Source organism: Coregonus lavaretus (genome assembly GCF_964263955.1).
Source record: "Coregonus lavaretus genome assembly, chromosome: 28".
Taxonomy (NCBI): Eukaryota; Metazoa; Chordata; class Actinopteri; order Salmoniformes; family Salmonidae; genus Coregonus; species Coregonus lavaretus.
Window position 1 is genome coordinate 16388753 of NC_140015.1, and position 22592 is coordinate 16411344.

The 22592-nt window shown below is 44.2% G+C and overlaps 1 protein-coding gene across 1 annotated transcript in view; it reads right to left on the reverse strand.

Annotated features, from left to right (window-relative positions):
• The window catches only part of LOC311104366 (dedicator of cytokinesis protein 7-like), a 49654-nt gene extending 30057 nt beyond the window's left edge, over positions 1-19597 (reverse strand). The window contains exons 1-13 of the mRNA XM_084146182.1: positions 19429-19597; positions 16426-16510; positions 14044-14216; positions 13605-13673; positions 13115-13454; positions 10127-10212; positions 9843-9909; positions 9435-9584; positions 6209-6295; positions 5743-5899; positions 5362-5492; positions 4203-4296; positions 2296-2458 (exon numbers count right to left, since the gene is read on the reverse strand). Coding sequence (XP_084002308.1) covers positions 2296-2458; positions 4203-4296; positions 5362-5492; positions 5743-5899; positions 6209-6295; positions 9435-9584; positions 9843-9909; positions 10127-10212; positions 13115-13454; positions 13605-13673; positions 14044-14216; positions 16426-16510; positions 19429-19478 — 1652 coding nt within the window. The 5' untranslated portion in view covers positions 19479-19597. The remainder of the gene's footprint in view (positions 1-2295; positions 2459-4202; positions 4297-5361; positions 5493-5742; positions 5900-6208; positions 6296-9434; positions 9585-9842; positions 9910-10126; positions 10213-13114; positions 13455-13604; positions 13674-14043; positions 14217-16425; positions 16511-19428) is intronic.
• Positions 19598-22592: the final 2995 nt, after the last annotated feature.

Sequence of the window (22592 nt, forward strand, 5' to 3'; positions counted from 1 at the left end):
GGTGGTGTGATGAGTGTAGACTGACCTGTAGGTGGGGTGAGGGGTGTAGACTGACCTGTAGGTGGTGTGAGGCGTGTAGACTGACCTGTAGGTTAGTGAGGCGTGTAGACTGACCTGTAGGTGGTGTGAGGGGTGTAGACTGACCTGTAGGTGGTGTGAGGGGTGTAGACTGACCTGTAGGTGGTGTGAGGGGTGTAGACTGACCAGTAGGTGGGGTGAGGGGTGTAGACTGACCTGTAGGTGGTGTGAGGGGTGTAGACTGACCTGTAGGTGGTGTGAGGGATGTAGACTGACCTGTAGGTGGTGTGAGGGGTGTAGACTGACCTGTAGGTGGTGTGATGAGTGTAGACTGGCCTGTAAGTGGGGTGAGGGGTGTAGACTGACCTGTAGGTTGTGAGGTGTGTGGACTGACCTGTAGGTGGTGTGAGGGGTGTAGACTGACCTGTAGGTGGTGTGAGGGGTGTAGACTGACCAGTAGGTGGGGTGAGGGGTGTAGACTGACCTGTAGGTGGTGTGAGGGGTGTAGACTGACCTGTAGGTGGTGTGAGGGATGTAGACTGACCTGTAGGTGGTGTGAGGGGTGTAGACTGACCTGTAGGTGGTGTGATGAGTGTAGACTGGCCTGTAAGTGGGGTGAGGGGTGTAGACTGACCTGTAGGTTGTGAGGTGTGTGGACTGACCTGTAGGTGGTGTGAGGGGTGTAGACTGACCTGTAGGTGGTGTGATGAGTGTAGACTGACCTGTAGGTGGGGTGAGGGGTGTAGACTGACCTGTAGGTGGTGTGAGGCGTGTAGACTGACCTGTAGGTGGGGTGAGGGGTGTAGACTGACCTGTAGGTGGTGTGAGGGGTGTAGACTGACCAGTAGGTGGGGTGAGGGGTGTAGACTGACCTGTAGGTGGTGTGAGGGGTGTAGACTGACCTGTAGGTGGTGTGAGGGATGTAGACTGACCTGTAGGTGGTGTGAGGGGTGTAGACTGACCTGTAGGTGGTGTGAGGGGTGTAGACTGACCTGTAGGTGGTGTGAGGGGTGTAGACAGACCTGTAGGTGGTGTGAGGCGTGTAGACTGACCTGTAGGTGGTGTGAGGGGTGTAGACTGACCTGTAGGTGGTGTGAGGGGTGTAGACTGACCTGTAGGTGGTGTGAGGGATGTAGACTGACCTGTAGGTGGTGTGAGGGGTGTAGACTGACCTGTAGGTGGTGTGAGGGGTGTAGACTGACATGTAGGTGGTGTGAGGGGTGTAGACTGACATGTAGGTGGTGTGAGGGGTGTAGACTGACCTGTAGGTGGTGTGATGAGTGTAGACTGACCTGTAGGTGGGGTGAGGGGTGTAGACTGACCTGTAGGTGGTGTGAGGCGTGTAGACTGACCTGTAGGTTAGTGAGGCGTGTAGACTGACCTGTAGGTGGTGTGAGGGGTGTAGACTGACCTGTAGGTGGTGTGAGGGGTGTAGACTGACCTGTAGGTGGTGTGAGGGGTGTAGACTGACCTGTAGGTGGTGTGATGAGTGTAGACTGGCCTGTAAGTGGGGTGAGGGGTGTAGACTGACCTGTAGGTTGTGAGGTGTGTGGACTGACCTGTAGGTGGTGTGAGGGGTGTAGACTGACCTGTAGGTGGTGTGATGAGTGTAGACTGACCTGTAGGTGGGGTGAGGGGTGTAGACTGACCTGTAGGTGGGGTGAGGGGTGTAGACTGACCTGTAGGTGGTGTGAGGCGTGTAGACTGACCTGTAGGTGGGGTGAGGGATGTAGACTGACCTGTAGGTGGTGTGATGAGTGTAGACTGGCCTGTAAGTGGGGTGAGGGGTGTAGACTGACCTGTAGGTTGTGAGGTGTGTGGACTGACCTGTAGGTGGTGTGAGGGGTGTAGACTGACCTGTAGGTGGTGTGATGAGTGTAGACTGACCTGTAGGTGGGGTGAGGGGTGTAGACTGACCTGTAGGTGGTGTGAGGCGTGTAGACTGACCTGTAGGTGGGGTGAGGGATGTAGACTGACCTGTAGGTGGTGTGAGGGGTGTAGACTGACCTGTAGGTGGTGTGAGGGGTGTAGACTGACCTGTAGGTGGTGTGAGGGGTGTAGACTGACCTGTAGGTGGTGTGAGGGGTGTAGACTGACCTGTAGGTGGGGTGAGGGATGTAGACTGACCTGTAGGTGGTGTGAGGGGTGTAGACTGACCTGTAGGTGGTGTGAGGGGTGTAGACTGACCTGTAGGTGGTGTGAGGGGTGTAGACTGACCTGTAGGTGGGGTGAGGGGTGTAGACTGACCTGTAGGTGGTGTGAGGGGTGTAGACTGACCTGTAGGTGGTGTGAGGGGTGTAGACGTAGCGGGCGGGGAACTCCAGCACCTCCTTGGTGGGGCGCACCCTCAGGTCAGGGTAGGGCTTGACATGGAGCAGCTCAGGAGACAGGCAGTAGTGAGGAGAGTCTGGGGCTGGAGAGATGTCTATCTTCAACTGGGCTAGGGACAGAAGGAGCAGGAAGAGAGAAAAACAATGTTACACTTGTGAACGTAAAATATATTCTCTATTCAGCCTATAGAATTTGTGCAGGTGATTATATATAAACATACAGTTGAAGTCGGAAGTTTACGTACACTTAGGTTGGAGTCATTAAAACTCGTTTTTCAACCACTCCACAAATTTCTTGTTAACAAACTATAGTTTTGGCAAGTCGGTTAGGACATCTACTTTGTGCATGACACAAGTAATTTTTCCAACAATTGTTTACAGACAGATTATTTCACTTATAATTCACTGTATGACAATTCCAGTGGGTCAGAGGTTTACATACACTAAGTTGACTGTGCCTTTAAACAGCTTGGAAAATTCCAGAAAATGATGTCATGGCTTTAGAAGTTTCTGATAGGCTAATTGACATAATTTGAGTCAATTGGTGGTGTACCTGTGGATGTATTTCAAGGCCTACATTCAAACTCAGTGCCTCTTTGCTTGACATTATGGGAAAATGAAAAGAAATCAGCCAACACCTCAGAAAAAAAATTGTAGACCCCCACAAGTCTGGTTCATCCTTGGGAGCAATTTCCAAACGCCTGAAGGTACCACGTTCATCTGTACAAACAATAGTACACAAGTATAAGCACCATGGGACCACGCAGCCGTCATACCGCTCATGAAGGAGACGTGTTCTGTCTCCCAGAGATGAACGTACTTTGGTGCGAAAAGTGCAAATCAATCCCAGAACAACAGCAAAGGACCTTGTGAAGATGCTGGAGGAAACAGGGACAAAAGTATCTACATCCACAGTAAAACGGGTCCTATATCAACATAATCTGAACGGCAGCTCAGCAAGGAAGAAGCAACTGCTCCAAAATCGCCATAAAAAAGACAGACTACGGTTTGCAACTGCACATGGGGACAAAGATCGTACTTTTTGGAGAAATGTACTCTGGTCTGATGAAACAAAAATAGAACTGTTTGGCCATAATGACCATCATTATGTTTGGAGGAAAAAGGGGGCGGCTTGCAAGCCGAAGAACACCATCCCAAACATGAAGCACGGGGGTGGCAGCATCATGCTGTGGGGGTGCTTTGATGCATGAGGGACTGGTGCACTTCACAAAATAGATGGCATCATGAGGAAGGAAAAGTATGTGGATATATTGAAGCAACATCTCAAGACATCATTCAGGAAGTTAAAGCTTGGTCGCAAATGGGTCTTCTAAACGGACAATGACCCCAAGCATACTTCCAAAGTTGTGGCAAAATGGCTTAAGGAAAACAAAGTCAAGGTATTGGAGTGGCCATCACAAAGCCCTGACCTCAATTCTATAGAATATTTGTGGGCAGAACTGAAAAAGCGTGTGCGAGCAAGGAGGCCTACAAACCTGACTCAGTTACACCAGCTCTGTCAGGAGGAATGGGCCAAAATTCACCCAACTTATTGTGGGAAGCTTGTGGAAGGCTACCCGAAACGTTTGACCCAAGTTAAACAATTTAAAAGGCAATGCTACCAAATACTAATTGAGTGTATGTAAACTTCTGACCCACTGGGAATGTGATGAAAGAAATAAAAGCTGAAATAAATCATTCTCTCTACTAATATTCTGACATTTCACATTCTTAAAATAAAGTGGTGATCCTAACTGACCTAAAAATGTAGTTTAAATGTATTTGGCTAAGGTGTATGTAAACTTCAGACTTCAACTGTATATGTGTGTGCTGAGGAGGTACTGTCGTAGGTACCTGTGACAGGTCTCAGTCTGCGTAGGACAGAGGTCGGTCTGCGCATGTCAGCCAGAAATTTGTAGAGGTCTTCATCACTTAGCCTGTCTCCCTCCTACAGATACACAGAGATCATAGTATATTGGCACACAGACTAAAAATCACACTGAGACAGGTTACAGTGCCTATAACAAGTATTCATACCACTTGGATCTCTTCACATTTTATTGTTACAAAGTGAGATTCAAATACATTTAATACACAAAATACTCTAATGTCAAAGTGGAAGATTATTTTTATACGATTTTATGAAAAATATATCTTGATTAAATCAGTATTCACCCCCGAGTCAATACATGTTAGAAACACCTTTGGCAGCGATTACAGCTGTGAGTCTTTTTGAGTAAGAGCTAAGAGCTTTGCACATTTGGATTGTGCAATACTTGCCCATTATTATTTTCCAATTTCTTCAAGCTCTGTCCAATTGAATGTTGATCATTGCTAGACAGCACTTTTTTCAAGTCTTGCCATACATGTTCTAGGAGATTTAAAGGGATAGTACAAGATTTTGGCAAACACTAACTGTTTTAAAATCACAATTGGCCTCATGGTGAAAATCCTGAGTGGTTTCCTTCCTCTCCGGCAACTCAGTTAGGAAGGATGCCTGTATCTTTATAGTGACTGGGTGTATTGATACACCATCCAAAGTGTAATTAACAACTTCACTATGCTCAAAGGGATATTCAGTGTGTTTTTTTGTTTGTTTTTTACCCATCCTTCTTTGCGAGGTATTGGAAATGCTCCCTGGTGTTTGTGGTTGAATCTGTGCTTGAAATTCACTACGCGACTAAGGGGCCTTACAGATAATTGTATGTGTGGGGTACAGAGATGAGGTAGTCATTCAAAAATCATGTTAACCCCTATTATTGCACACAGAGTGAGTCCATGCAACTTATTATATGATTTGTTAAGCACATTTTTACTCCTGAAATGATTTAGGCTTGCCATAACGAAGGGGGTGAATACTTACATAACCAAGGCCTTTTATTTATATGTATTACTTTGTAAAGATTTATAACAACATATCAATCCCACTTTGTAACGCAACAACAACAAAAAATCCAGGAGGGGTGAATACTTGTGATAGGCACCTGGGTAGCACAAACACATTCTGACTGACCTGTTTGAAGAAGTTGGTGACTGTGAGAGTGGCTGGACGGAAGGTGGCAAAGTTACACATGTCCTCTCCTACACTCATCCGCTCAAACCCTTTCTTCTTTCTCTCGTTCCATGTTCCATGGCCTTTCCGCTCTGACAAAAAGACAAGTCATCCGTTTAGATATTAAATAACAATGATTACATACTTATTATGAAATAATGATGACACTTTTGTTACATCCATTATTCAACAAGAAAAGTGGTTGAGTGTGACTGATGTAAGGAATTCAAACATGTATTTCCATGTGTATATTAAGAGAGAATATGTGTATGTGTGTGCGCTTGACATCCTAACATTGATTAAACCAGGGGGCGTTTGGTAGAGGTCAGAGGTCATAAGTACCAGAGTCAGAGTCGGGGTCAGAGCGCTCCAGCCCCCCCACACTGCTGACGATGTTGACCAGGTGGATGGCCGTCCAGGCGAAGGGCATCCTGTACCTCCCCAGCCTGCTACACGACGTCTCCGCCTGCAGACGGAGCTTCTCCAGCTTCTCCTTGTGCTAAACAGAGAGACACAGACTTACTGGCGGGGACTGTAAACCTGGATGGGAGCTTGTTCTATCAAGGGCCTTGAGAAAAGGCCTTAGCAAGGTGATACTGTAATATTTATATAATGTTTTAGAGTTGGTTGGACATTGATCTTCAGAATAGGGAATTGCAAATATTGCAGTTGTCTGACTAGGCTGAATTGAGAAATGCTGATGGCTACCCAGCTGGACAGAGTCCCATGTGCATGACCCCATGACCCCATGCACACATGTTACACATGCAGAGAAAAGACCAACAGAAGATAGATACTATGAACTTACTGTTACCTTTGATGAGTCTGACTCTTTCATGACCATGTAGGGTTCACAGGATTCCCCTATGTCTCCCTGCTGAAGGACTTTCTCCAGCTGAAACACACACACACACAACACATGTACATACAGACAAGACACGTGGGTAACGGTGAACATTGCTGACTTGACCATTTTTGCAAATGGTGCATGCACACATTTCTAAAGCAATATATGAAATGCAAATATTGGATGCATCTTCAGAATAACTAATTTCACATTCACTAGTTAAAGACAAATAGGTCATTGCACTTCACTGTCACCTATGTGGCAAAGCTCACATAACTTTATCTAAAGTAAATAAGTTATATATAGCAGCCATGATAAGGTATTGCAAAGACACTTGGCATTAATCATTCTGGTGGCTGAAGGATATTCCACTGATTTGTCTGGGATGGTCTGATCAAATGCAGTTTACACAGTAAATTGGCCAGTGTTACCTTGTGTAGATTTTTCTGTGTTACATAAGAACCTCAGTGTTGGTGTTAATAACCAGTGTTGGTGTTAATAACCAGTGTTCTATTGTAGGTTGATTATTTGAATTGTTTGTTTCAATGTTGTTTGTTTCAATTGAATGATTAATTAGTCTTATGCTACACAAAGATAAATAACATACATTTTTCTAAACTAATCCAATCTGTTAGTTGGACTTATTGCACCCGTTGCTGAAATGGTTGTTCTAGTTTAGATGGTTTAGGTAGGCTCACATCTTAGTCCTCCTGACCATGGCAGTCATTCTGAATGCAGGTTGCGGGTGAAAAAAAATCAAAAATGTTGGATATCCCCACTCCGGCTGGATTCCAATCACTTTGCAAGCCAGCATAATTTGACTTGCAAATAAAAAGGAAACTTTTACATCTTACTAAGTCTGAGGGTGGTTTTACCCTTCCAGACTTGGAATTGTATCAACTCTCCACCCAAGGCTTCTACTTGTGACATATAGTTAAATGCACTAAAGAGGAACAATGGGTACATATTGAAGACGCGCATGCTCATCCCCAGAATCTTTCCATGTGTCTATTTTCAAAGGATAAAGCTAAGAACATTAAAGCTACATTCTGAAACTTTTTTTACGTAAGCTTCAAAACAGCTGAAAATGCAATATTTTTGGTTATGGAAAATATATTTCACAGCGGTTTAGATGGTAGAATGATTCTCTACACTATACTTGCTTGTTTTGCCACAAACTATTTGAATTTTTGCAACCAGGAAATGGAAGACCAATTTCTGCATAGAGCATCTTTAACAACTTCATAGTTAAGAACACTATAACAATATAGAAGAAAAAGAAACAGATTCTACAAGAACCAATATCACTCCTTAAAAACACAACCCTATGAATCAAATCCTTCCATAGCATTTCAGAATTGACAGATAAATTGGTCTGTAAAGGGCTGTAAGTAAGCATTTCACTGTAATGTCTGCACCTGTTGTATTCGGCGCATGTGACCAATAAAATTTGATTTGATTTGACATGGAGAACTAAAGGCATAGAAACCCTAAAGGACTTGGTAATAGGAAATACATTTATTTCCATTACAGAATTAAAAAAGCAATTTTAGACTGACCAATGTAGATATTTTCAAATACATGCAACTTAAAAGTTTTGATTTGAAATCTTTTCGACATCAGAGCAATCTTGAGGGAATCCTATTGGAGTCAGAAAATGATATTAATATGATAGGTAAGTTACAGTGAAAAAGTATTCAGACCCCTTCCCTTTTTCCACATTTTGTTACGTTACAGCCTTATTCTAAAATGGATTAAATAAAACATGTTCCTCATCAATCTACACACAATACCACATAACGACAAAGTGAAAAAATAAATACCTTATTTACATAAGTATTCAGACCCTTTGCTATGAGACAAAAAATGTAGCTCAGGTGCATCCTGTTTCCATTGATAATTCTTGAGATATTTCTACAACTTGATTGGAATCCACCTGTTGTAAATTCAATTGATTGGACATGATTTGGAAAGGCACACACCTGTCTATAGAAAGGTCCCACAGTTGACAGTGCATTTCAGAGAAAAAACCAAGCCATGAGGTCGAAGGAATTGTCCGTAGAGCTCCGAGACAGGATTGTGTCGAGGCACAGATCTGGGGAAGGGTACCAAAACAATTGCTTGTGTTTCTTGGCCCAAGCAGGTCTCTTCTTCTTATTGGTGTCCTTTAGTAGTGGTTTCTTTGCAGCAATTCGACCATGAAGGCCTGATTCACACAGTCCCCTCTGAACAGTTGATGTTGAGATGTGTCTGTTACTTGAACTCTGTGAAGCATTTATTTGGGCTGCAATTTCTGAGGCTGGTAACTCTAACTTATCCTCTGCAAAGCTGTAATCAAGGCAAAGGGTGGCTACTTTGAATAATCTAAAATCTCAACTATATTTAGAATTGTTTAACACTTTTTTGGTTACTACATGATTCCATATGTGTTATTTCATAGTTTTGATGTCTTCACTATTATTCTACAATGTAAAAAAATTTAAAAATAAAGAAAGACCTTTGAATGAGTAGGTGTGTCGAAACTTTTGACTGATAGTGTATATCTTACAAAATATATATGACTTGCAGGCCTGATGTGACATGTAAACCATGAGTTGCAGGCCACTGTATTAGGGTAAAACTAGGCCCTCAAAATAAGGCTTATGAAATATGTATTGTATTGTCTTAAATAATTACATTTTAATGATAACATATTCGCTTGGGATCTCACTTGGTGAAGGCTACAGGACTGAAAATGAATGAATGCAACAGCCATGTCTCTGTCACTAACAAATAAAGTAATGGGTGGTAACTAAACTGTTCCCACGGGGGGCCAGTATGAAAAATGTATGCACTCACTAACTGTAAGTCGCTCTGGATAAGAGCGTCTGCTAAATGACTAAAATGTAAATGTAAATGTATGTAAATGTAACTCTACAATTCACTCGAGAGGCAAGGCACACTGGGAAATATGCAAATAAGGCATTACACTAAGCAAAGTGTTAATTTCACACTGAAAAGTGTGGACCCATATAGGCACTGGAAGAGTGTTAGATTTAATCTCTAAATGTTCATATGGACAGGACTAGGGTTTTCTCCTGACCAGACCAAGAAAAAGTCCTACAGAAAGTCAGTAGTTTGTAATGTGACGTAGATCCTTCTCTGGACTCTCTGCATGTCCCCCCCCTGGTGGCCATATGTCCAGTACCTTGATGACCAGGAAGATGTCTGCTGAAGGGTACGTGATGGAGAAGATGGCTGAGCGGGCCAGGGTGGAGATGGCTGCGTGGGGCATGTGGGGACGCAGCAAGCCCTTCATCTGATCTGAATTCAGGTCAAAGTGGAAGTCCTCTGAGATCTGAGAGAGGGAGGGAGGGTGAGAGGAAAGGGAGGAGGGAAATGAGAGGGAAGGGGGGAAGGGAGGGAGGAGATGAGGAAATGTATGTCAAGGGATATTAATTACGTTTTGACTCTGAGATTTAAAGCACAAGACCTTCGAGGCATAGTGAGCGCTAGAATAATTTAATCAGTCAAAAGCATGAGCTCAGCATGACATTAGCATATGATCATTCAAAAATATATACAGTCTAAACATTTCTAGAAAACTCATGGGTACCTTTTTCTTTTCCTTGACATCATAGAGAGCAAGAGTCCCAAATATTGGCTCAATTTCTATTTCAAATCTGTAGGGGGTACAAAAAGCACAATGTGTGTTTGGATGAGAAAGAAATATGATTTATAAATGAATAAATGAAGTGACCAAAACCCTTTTCACACTATTGTGCCGACTTCAACCGTGGCTAAGCACTTTTCCTTAGTGTGAAAAGGGTATAAGCGAAAGAGTGACCAACAAGGATAATTTTAGGAATGATAAGGACAGACAGACAGATGGATACTCACTTGAGGGACAGACACTTGACCATGATCCTCTGACCACAGTGTTCTTTGGGGACCTCTGGGACAGAGCATCTCTCCACAGCCTCATCCTGTCAGAGACAACCCACACACACACACACAGCCGTGAGAACACAAACACCACAGCAACATTTACACAGCCAGACGCCATGGCAACGTTGACACAGACACCGCAGTAGTGTGTACACAGACATAACAATAAAGAGGGAGAGAGAGAGAAGGAGCCAGAGGCAAGTAGGGCTGGGCGGTATACCATATACCGGTATTGATGCACGGACCGGTTTGGGCTTTTACTTTACCTTCTATAACGGTATTTGAATGTTTAGTTTGTTAAATGTGATACGCCGTGTGTAACGTCCATTTTTATAGTTAACTCCCCTACTTGAGTCATCTCTCTCCACTTGCCGCTATCCACACAGACCTAGCACCTACCCCTGTCACTCAAGGAGCGCATTTGTTGTTGTTCAACCACAAGACACTTGTGTTCAGTCTGCATGGTCAATGCAGCACATGCAACAATGTTGATGACAACGATGCTGTTCACTTTGCTTCTTAATATAAATCCACTAGCGTTCCATAATTACACTACTAGTTTGTGTTTCTTACATCTGCAAACGGCTAGTTTGTCTTTTCTTAGCAAGTTGGGCCTAAATTGTGTTAGCCTATAATGAGAATCGCTAGTTAGCTGGCTAGCTAGCTAGTTAATCAATGTACTGAGTCAGAGCAAACATAACTAGCTATACAGCCTGATAATACCAGTGACTGTGTAGACCTAAATCAGCATGTTGTTTGTGCAACTGTATCTTCTAAATCAAAAAGCAATACACGAAGAATGAATATGTTAGCTACATAAAGTAGCTAAAGTATAATCTTTGGCTACATTAAATGATTTCTCTTAGCTATAGCAGTATGTAGCCAAAGATTATAGGGTCCCCTAGGAAACACTTACAGTGCATTCGGAAAGTATTCAGACCCCTTCCCTTTTTCCACATTTTGTTATGTTACAGCCTTAATCTAAAATTGATTTTTTTTTATGTATCATCAATCTACACACAATACCCCATAATGACAAAGCGAAAACAGGTTTTTAGAAATGTTTGCTAATTATTACAAATAAAAAATGAATACCTTATTTACATAAGTATTCAGACCCTTTGCTATGAGACTCAAAACTGAGCTCAGGTGCATCCTGTTTCCATTGGTCATCCTTGAGATGTTTCTACAACTTGATTGGAGTCCACCGGTGGTAAATTCAATTGATTGGACATGATTTGGAAAGGCACACACACCTGTCTATATAAAGGTCCCACAGTTGACAGTGCATGTCAGAGCAAAAACCAAGCCATGAGGCCGAAGTAATTGTCCGTAGAGCTCCGAGACAGGATTGTGTCGAGGCACAGATCTGGGGAAGGGTACCAAAACAATTCTGCAGCATTGAAGGTCCCCAAGAACACAGTGGCCTCCATCATTCTTAAATGGAAGAAGTTTGGAACCACCAAGACTCTACCTAGAGCTGGCCGCCCGGCCAAACTGAGCAACAGGGGGAGAAGGGCCTTGGTCAGGGAGGTGACCAAGAACCCGATGGTCACTGACAGAGTTCCTGAGTTCCTCTGTGGAGATGGGAGAACCTTCCAGAAGGACAACCATCTCTGCAGCACTCCACCAATCAGGCCTTTATGGTAAAGTGCCCAAACGGAAGCCACTCCTCAGTAAAAAGACACATGACAGCCTGCTTGGAGTTTGCCAAAAGGCACCTAAAAGACTCTCAGACCATGAGAAACAAGATTCTCTGGTCTGATGAAACCAAGATTGAACTCTTGGGCCTGAATGCCAAGCGTCACATCTGGAGGAAACCTGGCACCATCCCTACGGTGAAGCATGGTGGCAGCATCATGCTGTGGGAATGTTTTTCAGCGGCAGGGACTGGGAGACTAGTCAGGATCGAGGGAAAGATGAACGGAGAAAAGTACAGAGATCCTTGATGAAAACCTGCTCCAGAATGCTCAGGACCTCAGACTGGGGCGAAGGTTCACCTTCTAACAGGACAACGACCCTAAGCACACAGCCAAGACAATGCAGGAGTGGCTTCGGGACAAGTCTCTGAATGTCCTTGAGCGGCCCAGCCAGAACCCGGACTTGAACCCGATCGAACATCTCTGGAGAGACCTGAAGAATGCTCCCCATTCAACCTGACAGAGCTTGAGAGGATCTGCAGAGAAGAATGGGAGAAACTCCCCAAATACAGGTGTGCCAATCTTGAGGCTGTAATCGCTGCCAAAGGTACTTCAACAAAGTACTGAGTAAAGGGTCTGAATACTTATGCAAATGTGATATCAGTTTTTTTTTTTATATATATCTGGAGAAATAAAATCTAAAAAACGGTTTTTGCTTTGTAGTTATGGGGTATATTGTGTGTAGATTGATGAGAAAAAATTACAATTTAATCCATTTTAGAATAAGGCTGTCACATAACAAAATGTGGAAAAAGTCAAGGGGTCTGAATACTTTCCGAATGCACTGTATCAACACTTTGGTTCCTACCCTGTCACAATAACTCCTCCCTGCCAGTTTCATTTGTTGTCATGTCAAACAACACTGTATTCAAAGTGCCCACTAATATATTCTAACTATGGAATTAGAATAATCATTCTATTTCCATGATTCCAACATTGTAAAAAATGAGGCAAGAGAGGCAAACAGATGGTCACATGGCTGAGAAGTAGGCCATGATATTGAACATCCATTTCATAGATGTGCTTCAATGTCTCTGGTGGAACTGCCCTGATTTTTAGCAATATAATATTTTTTTTGTATTATAATTAACTTTCTAATATAGTTTCCGTAGGCTTCTAAGTTATAGCTATATTATTCTACACAAAGTCGGCTAGCACTTTAGCAACTGATGCTGACAGACAACTGAGCTGAATAGAAGTGAATAGTGTATAGATAATCTGAATATTATTTGGGACAGACCTCGTCGGGAGGAGGGAAGAGCCCCAGCAGGTCAGGGTGGCGCCCCTGCATGCGGGCCTCAGCGTTGCGGCGGTCCATGTCCTCTGCAGCCGTGCGCTCTAGCACCGCGGGCAGCAGGGCGTCCGGCAACGAGTTCTTCAGGTCAAAGATACTGGAGGCCCAGCTACCCCGGGGCGTGTCATCCAGAGAGACTGACCGCCGCTTAGCATCGTCTTGGTCGTCCTGGCGGTCAGCGGCCGCAGCCTCGTCCAGTTCAAAGGTCTGCTTAACCAGCCCTCGCTGCCTCTCCCTCTGTCGCTCAGAGTTATGGGGGGTGTGGGTTGTACTGTAACGCTGATACCTACAGACATGACAAAATACATTATCCTCATCTGTAATCACAGAGATAATGTACATCATGGCCACCAATGCTACAAATCGATTGTAAATCAATGTGGATAAAGGAATGGAAACGAGGGAGGCATGGAACACATGATAGAGGGACACTCACTTCCTCTGAATGATCAACCAGTCATCTGTGTAGACACCCAAGGCATCTCTCACTCTTGGGTCAAATGTGCTGTAGAAATAACACATTAATTATATAGTATGACATAAATATTACAATGGCATAGGAAAGGTACAGGGTGTTCTGCCTGTCCAGTAGCATGATAATGCTGTGTAAAGTGTGTCAATATGTCCTAGTTATGTGAGCTAGCATGTGTGTGTCAGTCTTTCCCTCTAGATTATTTTCTTGGCGGGGCACAAAGGAATTGAATTCAACGCAACATCCAGGCCCCTGGCTCCAAAATTGCCATTTGAAATCCATTGAAGCCAAACTATTTTAGGCAGGTGGTAACAGAGCTAAGCAAGGGGACATAATGCTATGGGAAACACTGGTGTGTGTACTGTACATAATGTACATAGTATGTGTATGTTAGCGGACTCACTCCTCGGGCAGAGGGGGCTCCAGTGTAGTACACTCTCTGTCCTGCAGGAGGAGCTCCAGGTCATCTGGGGGGAACTCCATCAGCTGTCTGAGGGGGCCAGGCTCCGCCCCAGGGGCGTGGCTACTCACATACTCCTCATAGTCCACAGGCTCCACCACCTCTGTCAGCGGCACCTGACAACCAATCAATCAATAACACACAACTTAACAATCAATACCTTCTTAACAATCAATGCGTTCAGTTCACTTGAACGTTTGCGGAACAGTTTGTACTGAACGACACGTTTTCCCAAAACATTCTTGTACGTTCTTGAAAAGACTGAGATACGTTTGCTCAGTTCGGTGGGTGTGCCGGTGTGTGGTTTGAAGCAATGAGTGACATATTTAAAAGGCAGCGGTGCATTTTGAAAACACAACCCAACCCCTACCCGTGTTTCAACTGGTCGTTCAGTACAACACCGTTTCCGTTCAATTGAACGGTTTTTATTTACTGAACGCAGCCCCGGAGAAGCATTATATTCATACACCTCATCTATTCCACCAGGACCACACAAGCTACAGGCCACACCGAGATAGTGAGCCAAGAAAAGAGATGGATAATATGAGTGATTAAGCCTACATGTCATCTACTTTTGACACACTCGTATATATATATATATAAACTCAGCAAAAAAAGAAACGTCCTCTCACTGTCAACTGCGTTCATTTTCAGCAAACTTAACATGTGTAAATATTTGTAAGAACATAACAAGATTCAACAACTGAGACATAAACTGAACAAGTTCCACAGACATGTGACTAACTGAAATTGAATAATGTGTCCTTGAACAAAGGGGGGGGGGTCAAAATCAAAAGTAACAGTCAGTATCTGGTGTGGCCACCAGCTGCATTAAGTACTGCAGTGCATCTCCTCCTCGTGGACTACACCAGATTTGCCAGTTCTTGCTGTGAGATGTTACCCCACTCTTCCACCATGGCACCTGCAAGTTCCGGGACATTTCTGGGGGGAATGGCCTTAGCCCTCACCCTCCGATCCAACAGGTCCCAGACGTGCTCAATGGTATTGAGATCCGGGCTCGTCGCTGGCCATGGCAGGACACTGACATTCCTGTCTTGCAGGAAATCACGCACAGAACGAGCAGTATGGCTGGTGGCATTGTCATGCTGGAGGGCCATGTCAGGATGAGCCTGCAGGAAGGGTACCACATGAGGGAGGAGGATGTCTTCCCTGTAACGCACAGCATTGAGATTGCCTGCAATGACAACAAGCTCAGTCCGATGATGCTGTGACACACCGCCCCAGACCATGACAGACCCTCCACCTCCAAATTGATCCCGCTCCAGAGTACAGGCCTCGGTGTAACGCTCATTCCTTCGACGATAAACGCGAATCCGACCATCACCCCTGGTGAGACAAAACCGTGACTCGTCAGTGAAGAGCACTTTTTGCCAGTCCTGTCTGGTCCAGCGACGGTGGGTTTGTGCCCCTAGGCGACGTTGTTGCCGGTGATGTCTGGTGAGGACCTGCCTTACAACAGGCCTACAAGCCCTCAGTCCAGCCTCTCTCAGCCTATTGTGGACAGTCTGAGCACTGATGGAGGGATTGTGTGTTCCTGGTGTAACTCAGGCAGTTGTTGTTGCCATCCTGTACCTGTCCCGCAGGTGTGATGTTCAAATGTACCGATCCTGTGCAGGTGTTGTTACACGTGGTCTGCCACTGCGAGGACGATCAGCTGTCCGTCCTGTCTCCCTGTAGCGCTGTCTTAGGCGTCTCACAGTACGGACATTGCAATTTATTGCCCTGGCCACATCTGCAGTCCTCATGCCTCCTTGCAGCATGCCTAAGGCACGTTCACGCAGATGAGCAGGGACCCTGGGCATCTTTCTTTTGGTGTTTTTCAGAGTCAGTAGAAAGGCCTCTTTAGTGTCCTAAGTTTTCATAACTGTGACCTTAATTGTCTACCATCTGTAAGCTGTTAGTGTCTTAACGACCGTTCCACAGGTGCATGTTCATTAATTGTTTATGGTTCATTGAACAAGCATGGGAAACAGTGTTTAAACCCTTTACAATGAAGATCTGTGAAGTTATTTGGATTTTTACAAATTATCTTTGAAAGACAGGGTCCTGGAAAAGGGACGTTTCTTTTTTTGCTGAGTTTACATAGACACTGGCTCCACTTCAGTAAGAGCACTGCGGAGCTGGCCTTATAATGCACAAATAGATGACATCCTCAGAAGTGGTTGATGACCTCCTTAAGAAGTGGTTTGTTTCCAAAGCAGTAAATTCAACTTAACCATACAAATTCCATCCTCATCTTTGACCAAAGATAAGGTGATATACCTAAAAACAAAGACACAAAAGCTTAAACACACTGTGACTTACAGGTTGGTGTGCTCCTCGTTTCTTGGAGAGCTGAGGGGAGCCATACTCTCTGGATACCTGCTTCCTGACCTCTGCAGCCACCGTCCTGACAGAGACAGACAGACAGGAAACGGTAGAGTACAGTTATGCTCAAACATGGGAAAAACCGTTTTTCATTCACAGCTGTATCCTCAGGAAGCCAAACAGAAACAAGTCTAGACATAATAAATACCAGAATAGCAATCATTCTGTCAGTGGATAAAGACGGTTAACTTGAGTACAACTGATTTGATGACCAAACTTGCATGTGTGAGCCTCAGATTCATATGCTCCATAATCTAGATCCAAGAAATACTCAGCTAAAATCTCTCCAGCGAGGTGCCAAAAATCTAATTGCCTCACTATTATCATGCACATGCAAATAGGCCAATTTACATAGGCTAAACAAAACCCTTGCTGCAGATAACCCAGAGTTAAACCTATTACATTTTGCCTATTGCTGCTTTAAACCACTATGAATATGTAGGCTACAGTTAGCCTACTCCCAGATGTCATGCTAGATGTGTTTTATACATAATTATGTGCCTGCCTTAGATTTCATAATAGCTCTCCAGTTTTGACTTCTTATCAGATGTGAGCAGCCCATGTATTCCATCCATTCTCTCCCCACTACCCAGTCCCCAGCAGCTGGTACCAGTAGCAGTGCTGAATGCCAGCAGCTGTTGTGAATGGGAGTCAAGCCGGATCTGTGGGAGAAGAGAGGAGAGGTGGCTGGGCCTAGTACAGAAACCAGGCAGAGCGCCATAACTCTCTCTCTACCCCTGGCCTGGGCCTTTATGGACCAATAGCAAATGGGAGGCTTAGAGAGGGGGGACAAAGCCAAACTAGGCCCCCAATCCTCTGAGAGACAGTATGCAGCTGCTCTTCCACAAATGTATAACGGACTGGCCAACTCAATCTCTCAGACTCTCTCTCACACACAGACATGCATAGATACACACACACACACACAGTTACACGCACAGTTACACACACACAACACACCCACAGATGCAAGGGCTTCCGAAATTCCCTGGTCACGGTCGCTATCGACAAACTAATGTCTTCATTCCACACATTAAATGCTACTGCTCTCTGCTTCAAAAGGAGACCCTCAAATGTAATTTCTCCCCATGACATACTACACCCGCCCCTCCCCATCTCTCAGAAATAACTCTGCTACCCCAAAATCACACAACCCTTTCAAGCTGGAACTCTACAACAATCTTTTGCCCTTGGAGGCGATAGCTTTCCTTTATCCTGTTTAAAGTGCGGATTGGAAACGGCAGAATAACACTATCACAACAATATGTTTGGGATAGTGTTATTCTGCCGTTAAATGTGCTACCTTTTCCAATCCCCACTTTAAACAGGATAAAGGAGAGCTATCGCCTCCAAGGGCAATAGGCGGAACACCCCGTCACACCCTTTCCTGCATCCTGAACCGATACAATGGACTGGCTCCCACTGAGGAGAGGGAGAGAGGGAGGACTGGATAATAACAGAGTTGGGGAGAGAGGAGAAACTGTAGCAATGATTAGGCCTAAGCTGTAGAATCCAGCACTCTACTCAGTTACTACTAGGTTAGGCTATAGCCTAGTAGTAGATTAACTGATACAATTTGAACTAGTAGGCTACCAGTCAACATTCAGAGGGAACAGCACTATTCACCATTAGCTAGGCTAACTCAATATGATAATCATGTGAGACTGAGAAATATGCAGACATACCATGGTGAGTATAATAAGTCTGGTATGGGCCAGTCAGAAAGTCCTAATACGAGATATAAGGTATGGGCCTGTTGTGGTGTTGTTGACTGTTTCGTACTGGACTGCTGACATTCCAAGATGTCATTGAGATTTCCTCCCTGTTGGTTTTGATGTGACATGTTTACCTGCATGTTGTGATGCTGATAGACATCTCTTATCAAATATCCAGTCTGCTCTCAGTAGCCTCCAAGGGCCACTCACCCATAACATGAAGGAGGTTCTCAGACGATTATATGAAGATTACATGAAGGCTGCAAGGTGAACAGCTAGGCTAGTGTGTTTATTCTGAAAGTGTGTGTGTGTGTGTGGGGGGGGGACACCTGCTATTAGCATGTCCTACCATGTATTGCCTATTCCCATATACCCACCCACCTTACACCACGCAATCAATTGCTTAGCATGCAGTTCCCTGATCAAGGCTTTGATGAACACAAGTATGAACTCAACTCAACAATGGTGGACCTGGAAAATGCAGCATGTCTTGCAAGGTGATATTACAGCTATAGGTCTGATCTAATTCTGTGGATAATAATAAAGATACTTTACTTTCCCACAGGAAAAGGGGGACTCCATCTTGCCTACTTCTGTTTTCATTGTAGAGCAGAACTCCATAAGAGCTAGACTTTTCAGTTCCATCTACAGAACTACCCCCAGAAAGAGTTCTACGCAGTATGACTTGAACTAGGAGTGACAGCACAGAGTATCAAGCAGAGTTCATTTGCAGTGCAACAATATTTGTGTAACCTAACCCACGTCTTGTTATCCCACAGGTCGACGGGAAAGCGAATTTCAATAGCTAGTATGACTAGATAACTACTAATTATAGTTTTATATCCGTTTTACTTGGGGCTCCGTAAGATAATGTCAAATAAAGTAATTTAGGTAACTAGTAGCCAACACGTTTGATGGCTCGAGTGTCAGCCTACTAGCAAAATGATTGCTGTGATCTAGTTCTGTCTGTGTGTGCAACAAAGTAACAATCTCAAGGTATGAAAAATAGATTTCGTTTTCTAAACAATGGCAGGGTGAATGATAAATTCACATTTAATTTGACGTCCATATGCTGAACAATAGACTCGCCTCCGTCTGTCTCAGTTCCTATTCAGTCTGCGCGGTTTACGGTCAGGTGATACCCCCAAATCCTGCACTACCCGGTCTGTCCGTCATGTCACGCGAACTAGCTGTCCTACTGAGTACATATAAATTTGAGTCTCACCGATTAATTTTGTGAGCAAATGCCCTCCTCTCGCTGCTTGAAGATGCCATTTCGCGTCCCCATGTAGTGTACTCTTCGAACTATTCTCTCTCTCTCTCCTGTACTTCGATACTGTTATTGTCCTGCTGGAGTTCGCTTCCTTATACCACCACGACACGGTGCCTATCCCAGTGGTCCTCCTAGTGGTTGGGAGCATAAATACAAGGTTGTGTTGTGTGGGATCGTCCGCAGTGCATTCAAAATTCTCACCTGACCGGTTTCAGTGACGCTGTCACACGCCGGAGAATGGCCCATATCCTCAACAGTTAGGGTTTCATTACAGTGTGAAAATTGAGGAAGTTTGCTGAACAGCGAGACCTACTTTAGTTCAACATGTATACCAAATGAAAAACATGTCAAAGCACGTAGGTGTGTCACCTGTTGACAGTTTGGTAGCCTAGCTATCTGTCAAAACAAACGCAAAACACTACAATGAATGCATAAATTCATAAATCACACGGAATACATTATAGGCCTATAATATGGATATGGATCTGCCGTAGGCCAAACATTTTTTTACTATGCACCCATTGGTGAACTGGGAAATCTGCAGTGATGCAAGTAGGCAGGTGCAACACAGCAGGCAGGTGGCACCTGAACAAGGTCAATATGTTTTAGGTCAAGGAGGTTGAAGAGTATGGAAGGCTATCAAGCAATGCTATCAAGAGAGCAGGTAGGGTTGTGAAGTACTAGGCTAGCCGGCTAGGGATTAAATAGGTTTATAGCCTACTGTTCAACCGCTAGGCTTTTTGAGCCAATAGGCCTAGGTCTGTGTCAACCAGACAGATGACTGTGGTCTGATTACTATTTTCCTCACCCGGCGGTCATCTAATCCAATTGATGAAAAAATAATCTGCTTTTTACCAGGGAGGGAGCCATTTCATTCGTCATTTGGTTAAGTACATCTAATCCTGTTAATTCTGTCTCGCATGCGCCTACAAGGTCTATCTAAGAGGATGTGTACTGGCCCTATAAATCAGTGGTGCTACATTGTGGTGTGCTAATTTACACCTTTTAAAGCATTTGTCTACCTCAATCATGTTGTGTACATTAGAATACTCTTCACACTACACAAGGATAGTGTGTTCATATTTGCGATGAATATGTATTATGATCAAATGCCCATCCCCTCAAACAGTTAGTTTCTCTGGGTGTATCTCTACAGCAGCATCATATGTTTACTTCACATTCATATCATGCTCAAGTTTATTCCATTATCCCCTCTTGGAGGGAGTCTATGTAATATACTGTATCACATTTCCCACATCAGCCAGAAGACAGAATGCTGCCTCTCCATTCAGCAAGTGTGCTTTAATAACTGTTGACCAGCAGAGGGCGATGTTCACCATGATTGTGGGAAAAAGGGCAGGGCCCAAGGCTCTTCTCTAAGAAAGGCGGGTCTTCGGATTCATGATTCTTTCTGATTTCTGATTCGTGGTTCATGGTTCTCAACGGAGCTAGCTAGTACTGTAGTGACAGACTCTGATTGTAGTGTTATGTTTCTTTGTAGCCTTTCAGTAGATAGATAACAAACGTTGGTCTTAAGAACCAAGGGAGGTGGCCTCCTTTCAAATGTAATCCAATTACTTACAATAAAGCAAATCTAAAGGAGCTACAACAAAGTTCAGGACACAATGTGGCCCCGCAGGGTTGTCCCTGATTACATGTCTTATAACTGATCCATCTTTCATCTCAAATTGAAATTAGCAGGTAACACTAAATGGGAAATGAATCAATGCATTATTGTATTTACATTTTACATTTACATTTTAGTCATTTAGCAGACGCTCTTATCCAGAGCGACTTACAGTTAGTGCATTCATCTAACGATAGCTAGGTGGGACAACCACATGTCACAGTCATAGTAAGTACATTCTTCCTCAAAGTAGCTCTCAGCAAAGTCAGAGATAGTAAGGTAAGTATTGTTTTATGTATCTCTCTCTCCCTCTCTTTCTCCATCCTTCTCTCCTTCTCTTATCGACCCTTCTCCACAGGAACCACTTGTCAATTTACTGTAAAACCACTCCCTCCTCTCTGTCTGCCTTCATTCCCCACCCCCATCTCCTCCATCTGCAAAGTATAACCAAATAGAGCTGCCTGCTGCAACCCTGCCCCCACCCCTCCTCACTCTCCCTCTGCCCAATGGTCCACCAATTCAGCACCAGGGAAAGCAGCCTGCCTGTGCAGGTACTCAGCTCCCGCTCTGCTCTATCTGCAAGATGGCAGATGAATAATGGGGTGTATGGAGGTTTATGAAAAATGAGAGACGGAGAGAGAGGGAGTGGGAGAAAGAGTGTGAGAAAGAGAGAGAGAGAGGGTTGGGAGGGATAAATTAACCTTGTGTGACAGACAGAGGCTGGGGCTGGGCTGTAGCAGAGGAAGGACAGACATCTTGGGGATTTGTGTATGCATGGAACCAGTCTCTCAGAGCAGAGCAGGGTAGCAGGCAGGCTCATTGCTAACAGCAGGCAGGAGTCTGGGCCAGAGACCATGTTAATGAAGACAAATGAATCTCAATTTCTCTCTCTCCTCTATGTGTAGGTCCACTGCTTCCACTACAATGCCCACACTAGCCCTTTCTCTACCATGGTTGTCCTGAAAATGAAAAATGAAGAGTATTGCCTTACCTCTCCTTCCAAGGCGACATGTGTGCATTAGAGATTGTGAGAGCCTAGGTATGGTATTTGTAATGGTTAATGCATACATTAATAGTTATCACATGGTTTTCAATTGTGTTTTCTCAGGTGGTCAAGAGCCAATGAGCCAGACAATGTAGAACACTATGAGCTTCCATCATGACAACCAGACAATGTAGATCACTATGAGCTTCCATCGTGACAACCAGACAATGTAGATCACTATGAGCTTCCATCATGACAACCAGACAATGTAGAACACTATGAGCTTCCATCATGACAACCAGACAATGTAGATCACTATGAGCTTCCATCATGACAACCAGACAATGTAGAACACTATGAGCTTCCATCATGACAACCAGACAATGTAGATCACTATGAGCTTCCATCATGACAACCAGACAATGTAGATCACTATGAGCTTCCATCGTGACAACCAGACAATGTAGATCACTATGAGCTTCCATCATGACAACCAGACAATGT